The sequence below is a fragment of the Phoxinus phoxinus genome (assembly GCF_949152265.1).
Source record: "Phoxinus phoxinus genome assembly, chromosome: 3".
Lineage (NCBI taxonomy): Eukaryota > Metazoa > Chordata > Actinopteri > Cypriniformes > Leuciscidae > Phoxinus > Phoxinus phoxinus.
In genome coordinates this window covers 15,851,649-15,866,853 of record NC_136878.1, presented here as the reverse complement: position 1 = coordinate 15,866,853, position 15,205 = coordinate 15,851,649, and the positions used below count along the sequence as shown (strand labels likewise).

General features: G+C 34.7%; 2 protein-coding genes across 2 annotated transcripts; both read left to right on the top strand.

Annotated features, from left to right (window-relative positions):
- Positions 1-1,603: 1,603 nt before the first annotated feature.
- lman2lb (lectin, mannose-binding 2-like b) lies at positions 1,604-8,091 on the top strand. Its single transcript, XM_079605680.1, has 8 exons — positions 1,604-1,874; positions 2,474-2,592; positions 2,724-2,841; positions 2,933-3,015; positions 4,248-4,409; positions 4,623-4,737; positions 6,405-6,524; positions 6,625-8,091. Exons 1-8 carry the CDS (start codon positions 1,670-1,672, stop codon positions 6,765-6,767), a joined length of 1,065 nt encoding a protein of 354 aa, XP_079461806.1. The 5' UTR covers positions 1,604-1,669; the 3' UTR covers positions 6,768-8,091.
- Positions 8,092-9,521: 1,430 nt separating this feature from the next.
- On the top strand, positions 9,522-14,519 carry LOC306994808 (leukocyte surface antigen CD53). The gene is made up of 8 exons (XM_079605681.1): positions 9,522-9,848; positions 10,440-10,517; positions 11,802-11,990; positions 12,071-12,145; positions 12,227-12,334; positions 13,264-13,359; positions 13,489-13,572; positions 13,716-14,519. The coding sequence occupies exons 2-8, from the start codon at positions 10,461-10,463 to the stop codon at positions 13,782-13,784; spliced, it is 678 nt and encodes a 225-aa protein (XP_079461807.1). The 5' UTR covers positions 9,522-9,848; positions 10,440-10,460; the 3' UTR covers positions 13,785-14,519.
- The last annotated feature ends 686 nt before the right edge of the window (positions 14,520-15,205 follow it).

Genomic DNA, 15,205 nt, shown 5'->3' with positions numbered 1-15,205 from the left:
TGTAGATATTTAAATGAAATGTAGCTTTGTTGTCACGGCATCCTTAGTATCATTGATCTTAAGATTTAGCCACCCCTCATAAAACCAAAAAAACAAACCAGTGGTCCTTTTACATGTTGGAACCTTACACTTTTGTTGATGTTGTTGTTTTTAATCATGTAATGGCAATTGTTAAGGTATAAAAGCAATTGAGCTGAGAAATAGAAGCAGAACTTTCTAATATAATGTCTCAATGGTCAATTTAGACATTATATTATTTGTACAAATTCTAAATGTGTTTGTTGAAGTAAAATACATCCAAACTTACACTCCTTTAATGGTATTTTGTCCTAAATGTTTATTATTATTTCATTTTACTGACTGCATTTGATCTCTAATTGAGCAAGTAATTCAGTGCCAAATTTTCACAAAACCAATGTACTTGTGTGACTGTATTTCCCTCATTAAAGTGTTGGTAATCAAGCCTTCATAAACCTGATATAGGAAAACAGTGTGTGTGAAAAGCAGAGGAGGCGAGTCAGTGAAGTAACCTGAGCTGGTATAAATGGTATTTTCTATCTTGCCTGATTAGGTATGACAGCTTAGGCGTGAACATGTTTCCCTCTGATTATAGCCTAAAGAGGTCAAACTCAAAGCCACACTTTAGTCCAGCATGTGTGGTGCGACCTGCCACTGTATACAGTTACAGGTTGGACTCAACAAGGAAACCTAATAACTTCACGAAAACCCACAGAAAAGGGTCAGACACCATATTCTGAAAACACCTAAGCAGTGATCCACTTAAAGCAGTGAGGATTTGTGTGCAGAGAGTATAGGCCAACTAAAAACCCAAGGGTGAACTAATAAAAAATAATAATAATCTGTGACTCAAAATACAAGAGGTGAGAACTAGGCCTATTCCAGTGCTCGGGTGACCTCTAGCGGTGAGTAGTTTAAACTGCTGGCAGTATGAAATGTCAAACACCTCCACAAGATGGATTGTATTTATTGCAATAATAACACATTTTATAACAATAGTAGAACACGTTATTTCTGTCTATAGACGTGAGTGTGCTATTTTACTTAGAGCCTGTTTAATCAATTGCTTATTGATACTTCTGGCATTTAAAGTTATTATTTTAGTAGCCTAACTGAAGTCAAAAAGCACAACCCTCTTAAATAGTTATAAAATCATCACAATTGTATAATATCTGTATAATATCTCAACACAATAAAACCAAACTGGCAGCTATGTAGGCCCACTTAAAAATATCAGCTTATTTGAACGACAAATATTTGCTTAAATGTACTAAACAAACAACTGACCAAGAATCACAAGGCATAGCTATGCCTTGTGATTCTTGGTCAGTTGTTTGTTTAGTACATGATGTAGTACATGATGATTTGCATAATAGTTTAGCTTTGTAAATTAAATTCAAATATTTGGAAGTAAGATTTAGAACGCAGATTTAGATTATAATTTTAACATAAAAAAATGTTTTTCAGTTTAAAAAAAATTTCTGAGCATATTCTTATTTTATTGGCACACATACTCACCAAACGCAACACAGGGAAACCGGTGATTGGTCAAAAATATGATTGCCAATTCTGTGAACCAACCATTGCCGTGCACGGATGAAAATAGACCAATAGCGACAAGGGGCGTACATTTTGAAGTAAACGAGGAAAAATGGCGACCACCGCGATGAAGTTGAACGGGACTATTTACACAACTGTAATGAATTTGCCCTACAGTCTGGAAAGCAAAATTAGAGTATCTCTGTTATTAGTTTTAATACTCACTTTTGTGAGTAGTAGTTCTGGAGAAAACACATATGAAGATAATGCTTATGAATTTCTCAAGCGAGAGTATTCGCTGACTAAGCCGTACCAAGGTAAGCGTCTATTCCTATTCGCTCAGTTAACTTACGTTAAACCGGTGCCCTGCCAAAAGTGGCACCTGTTTCAGCAAAGTCAACTAGTTAAGAAGAAAATAGTTCAGTGAGACCACAAGTTTATTGTTAAGACGATAACTATCTCTCTTTTTTTTTCTTTTGTTATTTTTTGTTGTCCTTTTCTTGTTCTCGTAAGAGTGGCTGTTTTATTTCGTAACTGCAGTGATTTCTCACGTCGTCCATAGGGCGGAAGTAACATTACAAGACATGTGTATATATTCCGTTTCTATGCTTTATTAAACGACGTGATCGTGTATTTATTGTATCTTTTATATTGAACTATCCCTTGCGTAACTTTACTCATACAGCTTGAGGAAGATAAGGTCATGGTTATCTAGAAACAAAAATAAAACATGCTGCTAAATAAATATACTGACAAAAATATTATGCTAATGTTATGATGCTTATATATATATATATATATATATATATATATATATATATATATATAGTATAATATGTGTGTGTGTGTGTGTGTGTGTGTGTGCGCATCCGTGCATACATTTACATTTACTTTAAATGTTGATGAATGTTCACAGGACTGGGTTCCTCCAGCTCCTCACACTGGGAGTTCATGGGCAACACCATGATCATGCCTGAACACATACGGCTGACACCAGACTTGCAGAGCAGACAAGGAGCTGTGTGGAGTCGCATTGTGAGTTTGAATGGCAAGAAAACCTGAAACGCCACCTTGGGTTGAATCTAGAGCTATTAGGCAGCTCAACCAAAGAGGTTCTTGAGATGTGTAATAGTCAGGCTTGTTAATGAGTGTGTTTGTGTATGTAGCCCTGTTACCTTAGGGACTGGGAGCTACGAGTGCAGTTTAAGATCCATGGAGAGGGCAAGAAGAACCTGAATGGGGACGGCCTTGCAATATGGCTGACTAAAGAGAGAATGCAAATTGGTAATAAATCATCATTATTACAAAATGTTCTAAATATTGATTTTCCATGATATGACTGTTTTTTTTTTTTGTTCTTTGTGTCTTCCTCTAGGACAAGTGTTTGGAAACGCAAATCTTTTTACTGGTCTGGGTGTTTTTGTAGACACTTATCCGAATGATGTCAAGCAGATTGAGGTATATCGCCACTAAACGTTAGACCAAAAAAAACTGAATTACCATAGTTTACATATCATGTCCTTATCATCATGTCAGCTTTAAAAGTCATAAGAAACCATTTATTAACCAAGAAGTGTTTGTTATATTATGGTGATTTTTTTTTTTTTTTTTAGGGCTGGGCGATATGGCCAAAAAAATGTATCATCATAATTTTTTTATATCAGTCAATATCGATAAATGTCAACTCTTTATTTCTTTCAAGTTTAAAGGCAGATTTTTGCTCATAAGTGAAAGTGAAATAAGCTCATAAGTGAAACCAGAGCGTTAATTGTGGTTTTAAACTACTCTTTATTGTCAGAACATATCACTTGCCAAAAGGTTGAACATTTACAAATCTGTAATTTTTTCTTGACAAAATAAATATCTTAATAGAAAAAATTGTTTCTTAGTTTCTGCATGTGCTAATTTTTATTTGGTAAAATGTAATATTCTGACTGTTTTAGTTTTATTAAAATTAACCATTGGTCATCCAGCATCATGCATTTAGATCATGATAACCACAGATAAATCCAGGCATAGCCTACAGCATCTCACTATCATGGCAAAATGTTACTTTATGGTTTCTATGGTATTTGTATGAAAAACAGTAGCCTAAATACATTATTAAATAATGTCATTTATATTCCATTAGTCCTTTAAAACATTGTCTACATTCATAATATTATACAATTCAATATGTATATCCCACATTTCAAGGTGCAGTTAATATTACTAGGCTAACGTTACAGTAAATTATGTGAATTTGTCGACGGAAAAGCCTTCTGACTGTATCGTTGCGCACAGTGTTTCTCCTGTTCGTCAGCACCGTTTCATCTGCCTTTAAACTGGTTTAAATCACTGAGACATTTGTGTTCTTCGCTGAATTCAAGCGCTTCTCACTGGATCTCGTGACCGAGACCGATCAGAGTAAACGCATCTGCTCTAGTGAGCTCGCGCTGGTGCTGCGCTGCCGTTTGGACTTTGAGCCGAGCGGATAAACAGTCCGTGAGGCGCGCGCGGTTCAAAAGAGTTTCGTTCTGCTTTTGGCGCATAAACATTATCGAACATTTATCGAACTCTTGATATCATTTTATCGAGAAAAATTATATCGCGATAACTATCGTTATCGTTTTACCGCCTAGCCCTAACGTAACCCCTGGCCTGGAAGAAGTAAGAAATAATCTAACCTGTTTAATTTATGTCTTTTTCAGAGAACGTTTCCTTTTATCTCTGCAATGGTCGGGAATGGGAGTGTAGAATATGAACATGACCGAGACGGACGGTCTACTGATCTTGGTGGCTGCACTGCTCACGTTCGCAACGTTGAATATGACACGTTCCTCTTGATCAGATACATGAAGAACAGACTTACAGTAAGAAACATCTTTACATTCTGTGTTTCTTTATTCAGCCAGAGTAATACAATACTGGTGCAGTGCCAGTCTCTTATACTGCCATGATGATACTCAAGACATGGAAAAGGTTTCATTTACTTGATCTCGTGATGATACAGATAATGGAAGTATTGTTTAGACAGATGTTGGAAAGCAGCCTTTAGTTCCACTTGCACCTTCATTTGCTTTCAGGTGATGACGGATACTGAAGGGAAGCACGAGTGGAAGGACTGTCTGGACATGCCTGGAGTGAGGCTGCCACAAGGGTACCACTTCGGGCTCTCGTCAGCCACTGGAGATTTATCAGGTTAAGACCAGTGAAGTGTTCCTTTCACTCCATTTTAGTCCAGCAGATATTCAAATCCTATCTGAACCAAGGCTTAAAGGGTTAGTTCACCCAAAAATTAGTTAGTTCACCCAAAAATTATCCAATAATTGACTCCTTCAAGCCTAACTGTATATGATTTTGTTCTTTCAGCCAAACGCAATTGGAGTTATATTAAATATATATCCTTGCTCTTCCAAGCTTTATAATTTTGAAGGTGAAAAAAGTGCATCCATCCATCATAAAAGTAATTCATACAGCTCCAGGGGGTTAATAAAGGCCTTCTGAAGCAAAGCGACACGTTTGTGTAAGAACAATTTCCATTTTTAAAACATTATAAACTAAAATAAATAGCTTCCGACAGACGGCTATACGCATCGATTTACAGCGAAAGAGTAATCCCTGACCCGATGCATGATGTATTGATGAACGCAGAAGTGCAGAGGATAGAGTAAAACAAAACACCGGCCACGAATTAGAAGTCTAAAACGAGAATAAAAAATAAATAAAAAAATTGTCGGAGGAGCTTGAGTTTGTTGCCCAGCCCTATTTGTTTGAACCGTGAGCTGGGCCTACTCTCTCGAAGTTTATGCTACTCCTAGATCCTACATCATATGCCTCAGATGCGACCGTTCTAATGACAGATAAAACACCAATCTCAGACATTCGCTGGTGAAAAAACTCCATGATTGGTTGACTGCCAAATTAAAATCTTAAACAGAACGATAAAATAACGTTATTAACCGGTTAATTGTAATTTCAAACAAACGTTTCTGTTCAGAACGTTGAAACATGATTTCGTTTTTATTTATGTTCCTGTTAAATTTGGTTTGTTTTTGTTTTCGTTCCTTGAACTATTTCAGAGCCCTAATGTGAACTGCATTACTCAAACATTTTGGGTCAATCTTAAATTTGACATTATATTGAATGTTACACTAACTAATAAACATGAACTAATTTATATAATCTATTTGTATGTTAAACAAGATTTCAGTCAATTCACCCTATAGATTTTACCCTCAAACCATTATCAGAGCAGTATAACATCTGCCTGTATTCACATGCAGCCAGTGCCTGGAGAGCTTATTTGCTCTAATGTATTTTACATTAAAAATACGTTTTTTTTGTTTTACATTTAACCAATTCAAGGGCTTCACGTCTTTTTAAATATTAAAAACAACAGATGGATATGATTGAAATCAGGACCAGCAAACCAAACCAATCACTGCTCGGTATACTTGGTGCTAAATTATATGAAATTAATTTAAAATATAGATTCCTACTTGTTCAAAAGAAATAAAGTGGTTTGCAGTCTTTAGATTAATTTGTATTAAAACTATAGTATTATATATACATATACACTTTTGTATACCACTACTAGGCAGTGATGGATTTACTGGTCCTGTTTTAAAAAATTTATTATCTACTTTTCTTGTTCAAAAAAATATTAATTTGTTTGCAAGTGCTTTACATTCCTATACATTTTAAAGAATGTAAACCACTTTTAGAACATTATTAAACAAAAAGAATCATTAGAATGTTTTAATCATTTAAAAAAAATCTTTTTCCATATTTATTTTATTTATTTATAAATAAAATATATTTATTTTATTTGTTTATTTTATTTTATTTTTTTCTTCTTCTTCTAGATAACCATGACGTGATCTCCCTCAAGCTGTATGAGCTTACAGTGGAACGGAGTCCTGAAGAGGAAGAGGAACAGCAGGAGATCACGTTGCCTAGTGTAGACTACCGAGCGGACCCGAATGGTAATACAGTTACAGAAAGATTATACCTTCGTTATGTGTTATTTGATATTTGGTGGAGGAGTACAAATAACTGTATCTTACAAATGTTTTCTTTACACAGTTTACGTGGAGGATGAAGGAAGGAGCATCATCACCGTCTTCTTTCTCTTCATTGTTTCCGTCGTTGCACTGGTTGTAGTGATTGTGGTAATTATCTTTCTATATAATCGCTATAAAGAAAACCGCCGCAAGCGCTTCTACTGAGCAGATTAAAGAGAGTGTGACAGGTAGGAAATGGGACGAAAGATCCAACGTGAGTGTGACTGGCATTTTTGCAAAGGACCACTTCTGGTCCTCACCTCTGCCACCAACAGGAAGGACCTGCAGGCCAACGATGAACTAAAAAAAACATATCTGACCTCTCCAAATGGAAACCGACCACCTCAATCATGATTATCATCTCAAAAAACTGTTCAAAAGGATTTAAAAGACTGCGTGTCTCCAGACTTTTGTGTATGTTTGCTGTATTTTTGTACCAGTTACACTGACCTTGGCCTTTCACCCTGAGGCAGCACAGAGAACAATGTGTGACAGCATTTACAAGTTAAACAAACTGGTGTAATCTCAGGTTGTCTATTGCAATGCCACTGCGGAAATCCCCAGAGCCCCTGTGTTCTTCTTTAAATTAGACAGAAATTGATCAAAAGAAAATATGAATGTGCCCTCGACTTTGAAATGTCATGATCTTGGTTACCAGTCTTCAGTAAATAGCAGTGCCAGAAAACCCCCATCTGTTATCATAATCACTTGGTTGTCAGCCGTGTTTTAACTTGCATCAAAGTCATTTGCTTATCCTCCTTCTAGAAGTTATACTGACCAGCTGTACTGTTATAAACAGACAGTAACAACCATCAATGTGAATGTGAAGAATATTTTTCCCAAACTTCTTTTTGTAATGAATATAGGTAAATATTGGTGCTTTGATGTGTTTTGTTATATGTGGTCCCTTTTTATGTAAACAAAAATGCACTGAACTGTTTGGCCACATGTAGCTTATCCAAAGTTTCTTTGTGAAACATAATTTAACTACTTCAGCTTTCAACCTGTGATAAACCTGTTATTTACATGATAAACTTTCATTTTACATGTCATGGCCTTATTTGAATACCATGTTTAATCTTGATATAAGAAATTGATGATGGCATGTAGTGAATTCCTAAATCTTATTATCTTCCATAAAGAGGCAGAGATGCACTGCAAGCATTTTTGACCATGTTTCAGTCTTTATCGCTGCTCTCTGCGTATAAACAACATTTGTCCATTGTTTTAAACTGTCCAGAGATTGCATTGCTGCTCTCATGAGCTCAGTGATTGAGCAAGCTGCTGTATCAAACTGCTGTTTAATGTTTTCATGGTTCTCACAAACATGTTGAATGATAAAAATTCTAAATTAAACGAGATAAAACCAAATTAAGTTTGTCTTAATGGATGTTTGGTAACGAGATTTTTTTTTTGATTGAAAATGTCAGGAATTGTCTTCAAAAACATTGTTATTTTTATACACTCTAAAAACATGTTTTGGCTCATCAAACCGTTTGAATCAGTCTTTTAATTGAGTTTGAGGGACTTAATTTGTAGCATTAACAGAATTTGTTACTCAAAGTTATTCCAACTAATTTCAACATGAGTGGTGGTTGTGAGACCAATTCATCTTTTATCTATTCCAGTTCAAATTACAGCTAGTATGACATGCTAAATATACAGGACCACATTTAGTAGCCATTAGTTATCACTGATATTATCACATATGTTGCTTATATGTATAAACATACCTTCATGTAGCAACCCAACCCACAAGGCCTACTCTTCAGCACAGGGCTAACCACAAAAAACAGGTACTTATTTAATTGTTACTTATTGACCGGTGGACCTCCCCTTTAAATGACCACACCCTGTGTGTATGGCATTGCTTGCACTAAAATCTGTTCAAATAAAATGAAGAAATTCTGGATTTCTCAGCCACGTGTAAGGGTGCGTTAAATCCGACTAAAGAGATTAATAAAGCATGTATTGATCTAGTGGAAATGAAATATTGGCACAATTTACTGTACCAATTATTATCTGACTTCTGACCAGTTCTGCACCATGCTTTTTTGCCAATAATTCTGCTGTTTGCAATATATGACAAGTTGTGAGAGTGTCTAGTGTATCCATGTGTGTTTTTATAAGACAAAGCATCACATATTTGCAATACAATATTAACTACAAGACGTTGATGAATCTGTTGAGAACGTTGTTTTTGAGGTGTCACCTAACCCTGAGATTCAAGATGAAATTTCAGACTATGGGAGCACACTTTTTTTTTTTTTAATGAACAAATATAACAGCAAATACATACAGTTACAACTCAAAACAGAATTAAACAACAATAATAGAATTATAAACAGTAGATAAAAAGCCAGTAAAGTAAAACTGTTGCATCTCATTGTTTTGTTTTCTCCTGTCAGGACTGAATATGTTTCATTTCCCCATTTCTGTGCATTTATCACTGTGCATTGGTTACCAGTAAAAAAGGAAAACAGTAAGGTCTGAACATGCAAATTACTCAAAGATTTTGACACATGATGACATAATAATGAGGCAATATGTGTAACTTTAAAAATCCCTCAGTAATTTCCTCCTGAATATAAGAATAATTTGTTTTTGTCTTCTCGTCTTTGTTTTTGATGAAAAGACTCTTCAGTTTACAGAGATATAAAGGTGACTGGTAAAACATATGTAATTAAATTATGTAATAGCGGTTTAAATTTCAATGTAACACATAGACGCAAATAGTTTTCAAAAATGTGTAAACACATGTGCTGGTCCATTGTTTACTATCTACTTTACTATTTGATATCCGTTAATACCCAAATGTTTAGAAATGTTTCAAAAAGACAAAAGTTCATGTCATGGTGCTTATTATTATGGTGCACATTTATGCGTGTCGTTTTATTAGGGGCCCTGTGTGGTTTCAGCAAGAAGCATTGCACAAAAACAGAACAGGTTAGGTTGTTTCTCATGCTTCTCTGAAACAGATATATTTTGGGTACATGCATACAAGGCATGTGGTATAGTGACCGTGAATCATGAAGTTTTCATAGCACCTCTTTCTTTCTCAGTAGCATTAGTTTTCTTCAACACCCCTGCACTGTTAAACACTGCGTCATTGAGAGAGGAAGTAAGACCTGCTGCACTCCTGCTGCCAGTAACAGACTTTGAGAACCGCAGTCACAAAGCGGACAACTGTCCAACTGTCTTAATTGAGGATTATTCTTTGGAGCATCGTTACGGAATAAATTAAGGGTAAGAATATTAAATCTATTATGTTTTCTTGACATTTATTTTCATTCTATATTGTGTAAGTACTCACATTGTTGCTTTTGTGTCTTTTTAATAATGTCTTTCATAACATAGGTTTTCATTAAACGTCCAGCTCATGTTTCAAGAAATTTATTTTGGTTAATTTGATATATGTGTCTGAATATATTGAGTAGTGAATATATTAATTATTGTTTACTTGACAATCATTTAAAAATTGGATTTGAAAGAAGAATATTTTTTCATGTAATATTTTTCTCTCCCGTCCGTGTTCATCTACATTTGTTTATCTGTTTTTTGATGAAAATAATTGAACTACAGCTGGTTTGGTTGAGGAAGTTACACAGGAAATGCATCACAGACAGTCAAATGCTATATGGGGCTCCATCAGTAGCATCATGTGTTAGATATTCTTCCACTATGTCAGCTCCACCCTAAGTTTCAGCACAGGAAATTCATTTTCTGACTTTACTGAGTCACTGAACTTTATGCAAACTGTTTGCTGTTCGGGAAAGAACACAAGGATAGTGAAATAACAGTTTAACCCCAGGTCCGCTGTGTTTGATAACCTTGCAGAACTGAGCGACGCAGTGGAAGATGTCGTGCCTGAAGTGCCTGAAGTACACCATGTGTCTGGTGAACTTCATCTTTTTTGTACGTATGCATTTTCAGACAGTCACATGATGATATATCTAATGGCTTTTAACACAAAATAGTTCATCTCGGGCCATTCTAAACCCTGGGTTAACAAAATCCTGGGTTAGGCCAATTTTCCTTGCTTCAAACCTTAGCATACATTAAAAAATATTTATATACACTGTAAAAAAAGTTCTGTTGTTTATACAGAAAAAACAACTGGCAGCTATATATAAAAAAAATGATCTCCAAAAAATACATTCATAGAACAACCTGTAAATTTCACAATTTAAAACTTCAATTTACAAAAAATTGATAAACAAATACATTTGTAACCGGTAAATTCAACAGCCCTTTTTTTATACTGAATTAGCAAGACCAATGTGCTACTAAAATGTGTTATACCTTTGACATATACTGACAGCAATCATAATAATACATGTGGTAAAGACAAAACCATATGACGAAGTTCACCACAAGTTGCTTTTTCAAAAAGTAAATACATGAAAGGTGCGCAGTGTCAAGCACACCATCATGGAAAAACAAAAAACAAAGACGAAACAAGTAATTTAGAGGGGCTTTTTTTCAGTTGCTTCAATGATTAAAATAACATTTTAACAAATCTACATTTGTGTAGCATAATTAGATGCATTCACAGCACGCAACATGTTGAAATAATGGTCTCGAGCACATCATTGGGCTTATATTGGCCTATTCTGACTGTATATGGCTACCATCAATTTAGATAAATTAAATTTAAAAAATACCAAAAGTGACACTTTGCTTAACCTTTTCTTTTCCCAGAGTTAAAAGCGAGGTTTAAAAAGACGCAGTGGAAAAAGCCCGGTAGTTAGGCTATAGGCTACTTCACAACTCTTGTCTCTACAGTAGAATAACAGAGGACTTGCTGTATATAGTTTTTGTGAGCATTTCGTTTGTTTAACCCTCTATGGGACATCGTCATTTATAAATGACGCAAAGAAAATTGCGTTTAAAATAGGCTAAAATATTAATGTTCAAAAAAAAAATGTAATGTTAATAAATGTTTTGAAACACTAAGACCTTTTCAGATTGAATGTGTGTGAAGTTTCAGCAATTTGACACAAATAATTTACCCTAATAGGACAAAGTCAGTTATACCGGTAAATGATGGCGCCCTTAAAAAAAAACAGGTCAAAGGTCAGGTGTAGAAAACTAAATTTGTTAAATGATTTTAGTCTTAAATCTATGTAAAATATAGAGTATTTTTTTTAGTTGTGATTTCATAATTAGTCCCATAGAGGGTTAACATTATCATTACAGATCTGTGGAACCGCGGTGTTTGGAATAGGCATCTACTTGATGACATCCTCCAGGTACTCTTCCATACTTCCCAGCCTTCAGGCTATGAACATAGCTAACACTCTTTTCATCATCGGGATCATAATCACCTGCGTCTCCTTCCTGGGCTTTCTTGGAGCCCTAAAAGAAAATCGCTGTCTGTTAATATCTGTGAGTCTCACCGATCATTTACACTTACTCACTGATGTCCGTTTGTCCTTTTAATAAAACTCAACATCTCATTTGTTTAGTTCTTCGTACTGCTGTTCATTCTAATGCTGGCCGAACTGGCCACGGCCTGCATTCTGCTCATGTACGAGACAAAGGTGAGAAAAAGATTTGTAGCTATATGGAAAATCAGGGCATGTGAGAAAAGATGTATCAGATCCTGCTTTTTTTACTCACAGATCGGGGAATTCATTGATCAGGATCTTAAGACTGGTTTAAATAACTCCATAGACAAGAAAACAAAAAACATCACCGATGCAGATGACTGGGACACAGTGCAAATAACAGTAAGTGCCCGTTTACTGTAGATTACTTTGGAAATGTAATAGGTTACAGATTACAAGTTCCCCTTTTTAACATGTAATAAGTAGTGTAACTATTTCAATTACTTTATTCAAGTAATGTATCTGATTACATTTATTACTATTCTAAATTTCTAATGAATGTTTTCAACTGTTAATCATTTTCAAATATTTTAACCAGGCAGGGTTAACCTGCTAATTCAAATGAGAAAACCAATCAAACGCATCAGAATAGCATCGCTTTACTAAACGGCCTGAATACAGAAAATATTCAGATGTAACCCCCTTTGTAATCGTTAACATTTACAAGCTGTAATTTAATGAAATTTTTTTCTCAGTAACTGTAACAGATTAGTTACATTTATTTTGTAATTAAATGACTAGTTCCACCCCGACACTGATGGCTAAAGACTAAACCAAGCATCATCATTACTGCTCAGTGTTCGCGGACATGAACCGGACCAAAACTAAAAACAGAAAAAAGATTTTCATTACTTGAAATAAAATCAATAGCCTATTAATCTCAGCTAGTTGCCAAAGCACTATTTCTCATTTTTATTTAGTTTAACTTGGTGTACTTAAGTAACTAAATCTTTAAAAAAGCATATTTAAATAATAATAATAATAATAATGACAACAAAATTATTAAAACTTTAAAATTAAAATGGAAATACAAAAATATATTAAACTATAATAGTATCTAGATCATACTGAAATACTGTTTCAGATTAAATGGGCGTAAAAAAACAGACTTGCATTAATGGGCTGAACAAAATACACAAATATTTCGGAGAAATTATAACACAATAATAGTATTATAACACAAATATGTTGGAGGGGGACTGTCAGTTTGTTACAGGCAAACACCACACATTTTCTTCAGTTTTAAATGACTGTTTTTCCTCTAATAACAGTTTCAGTGCTGTGGAATCACTAACTCTTCGGACTGGTTGAAATATGTACCAAAGTCATGCAGCATACCTGGAAATGAAACATACTACTGGTCTCAAGTAATACAGCACTCATGTCAAACTCTATATCAGCTATATGTCAAAACAATATTAATGGAACAGATGCACATCAACAACCTCATCTGATTCAGTCTAATAGCATCACATGTACTGTCTTGTTGCGTTTAGGGTTGTTTCAGCAAGCTGAAGACGACGCTAGATAATAACCTCTTGAACGCGGGGATTGCCGTCATTGTTGTCTGCATTATTGAGGTATGAGTTTCCACGAGACCATATTTGTCTTGTCATATAGTCACCTCAGTGTGGGGAATACTAAAGGTTGATTTTCATTTCAAATGTTGTTTAGCAGCTATTGTATTTTTGTCACTTGACTACATATTAATTTCTTTTTGTAGGTCTTGGGTATGTGTTTCTCCATGACCCTGTTCTGCCACATAAGTCGATCCGGGTTAGGATACAAATGATCAAAAACATTTCCATAGGAGATCTTCCACAGTTCGTGTTCTTAACCACTGTCCAACAAATCCCCCAAGACTGCCGGTAAAAGACAAGATGGCTCGCAGTTCTTGTACAGATGCTTGGTTTTATGGAATGTGCACAACAATCTGTCCACCACAAACCCGATTTTTGCAACTGCATTATTATTATAATTATTTTTACTTGAACACTTGGTCGAGCAGTTAAACCATAACTGGTTCTTTATTTTCTTTTTCTTTTTTTATCTCAGCAGTATTATTTTTACTTTGCCATCACAGCTTAAATGGAAACTTCCTAGTGGGTTTTAACACTGAAGTCACCCACTTGCATTTGAATGTCAACTCATGATCAATGATGGTGTAAGGGAGCTTTTCCATAATTATTCATCTTTACACAAATATACACACAAGTTCTGTTTCTCTTTCATCTCATGAAACATTAATGTTGAGTTTGACCTAGTATGTTCTTGTAATTAACTTGTTACATAGACTATAATTGTTTTTCTGTACTGAACAATGCAAAGCATTTATTTCTGATCACTTCCTCTTCTGACTTGGCAATGACTAAACTATTTGATTTCCCAGAATATGGTGGAAACCCACACATGCTTTCTTGTTATTTAAAAATGATACCAGTTGTAATGCGGATTTACAGCATAATTTTGTTTCTTCACTTTTTTTTGTCTTTAAACCAATGTAAATTAAAATAAAACAATCAATATGCTTTCTCTCCTTTTTGAAAAAACAAAAAAGACAAACTAGCTCTATGGTTGTGGTTGAAAGAGGAAGTCAACGCCACCAAAAGCAAATCAACACTTCCTCCTGCAGAACACTATTGCACATTTACAAGAGCTACGGTCATGCATTAGGTTGCTTAGTTTGAAATATGCTTTTGGTTACTAAAATACCGATAATAAAAGTTCATGTAATGCGTTTTGTGAATGGCAGTTGAAAAATAATAATAATAAAACAAAACATCAGAATTCAATGGTTTTATTTTTAGAACAAAATCCTCTCCACAATATTTAAAACCCAAAAAACTAAAAAAAAAAGACTAAGATTTCCTTTACATGTTTTAAAATAATTTTGTTCTTTTTGAACCATCACACAAAAAAATAGAAACAAATACAATTTAATCTTTTTCTTAAAAAAAAAAAAAAAAGTAACTGTACACGGCAGAATACACCATTTTTCGCAAACACCCCATAGACCTCTTCAACTATACACACATTATTGCAGTTCACCTAAAATATGCAAAACTAGTTTCTTTAAACAAAAAGTGATCTTTCATTATATTTTGTGTTCTGAAAAATGGTGGCTTGTATGCTGATCGTAAGTTTCACTCTTTTGCATTCATGTGCAAAAGCAGATACTGGATCTCATGCTGATTATCTTTTGGGCTTGATGGA

What these genes read in the sequence shown, in the direction of transcription:
- lman2lb (XM_079605680.1), top strand. Translation starts at nt 1,670, where the DNA reads ATGGCGACCACCGCGATGAAGTTGAACGGGACTATTTACACAACTGTA. An exon ending in ATGATGTCAAGCAGATTGAG is followed by an intron (nt 3,016 to 4,247) that starts GTATATCGCCAC and finishes TGTCTTTTTCAG; the next exon opens with AGAACGTTTCCTTTTATCTC. An exon ending in ACATGAAGAACAGACTTACA is followed by an intron (nt 4,410 to 4,622) that starts GTAAGAAACATC and finishes ATTTGCTTTCAG; the next exon opens with GTGATGACGGATACTGAAGG.
- LOC306994808 (XM_079605681.1), top strand. Translation starts at nt 10,461, where the DNA reads ATGTCGTGCCTGAAGTGCCTGAAGTACACCATGTGTCTGGTGAACTTC. An exon ending in ATCGCTGTCTGTTAATATCT is followed by an intron (nt 11,991 to 12,070) that starts GTGAGTCTCACC and finishes TCATTTGTTTAG; the next exon opens with TTCTTCGTACTGCTGTTCAT. An exon ending in TTGTTGTCTGCATTATTGAG is followed by an intron (nt 13,573 to 13,715) that starts GTATGAGTTTCC and finishes TTCTTTTTGTAG; the next exon opens with GTCTTGGGTATGTGTTTCTC.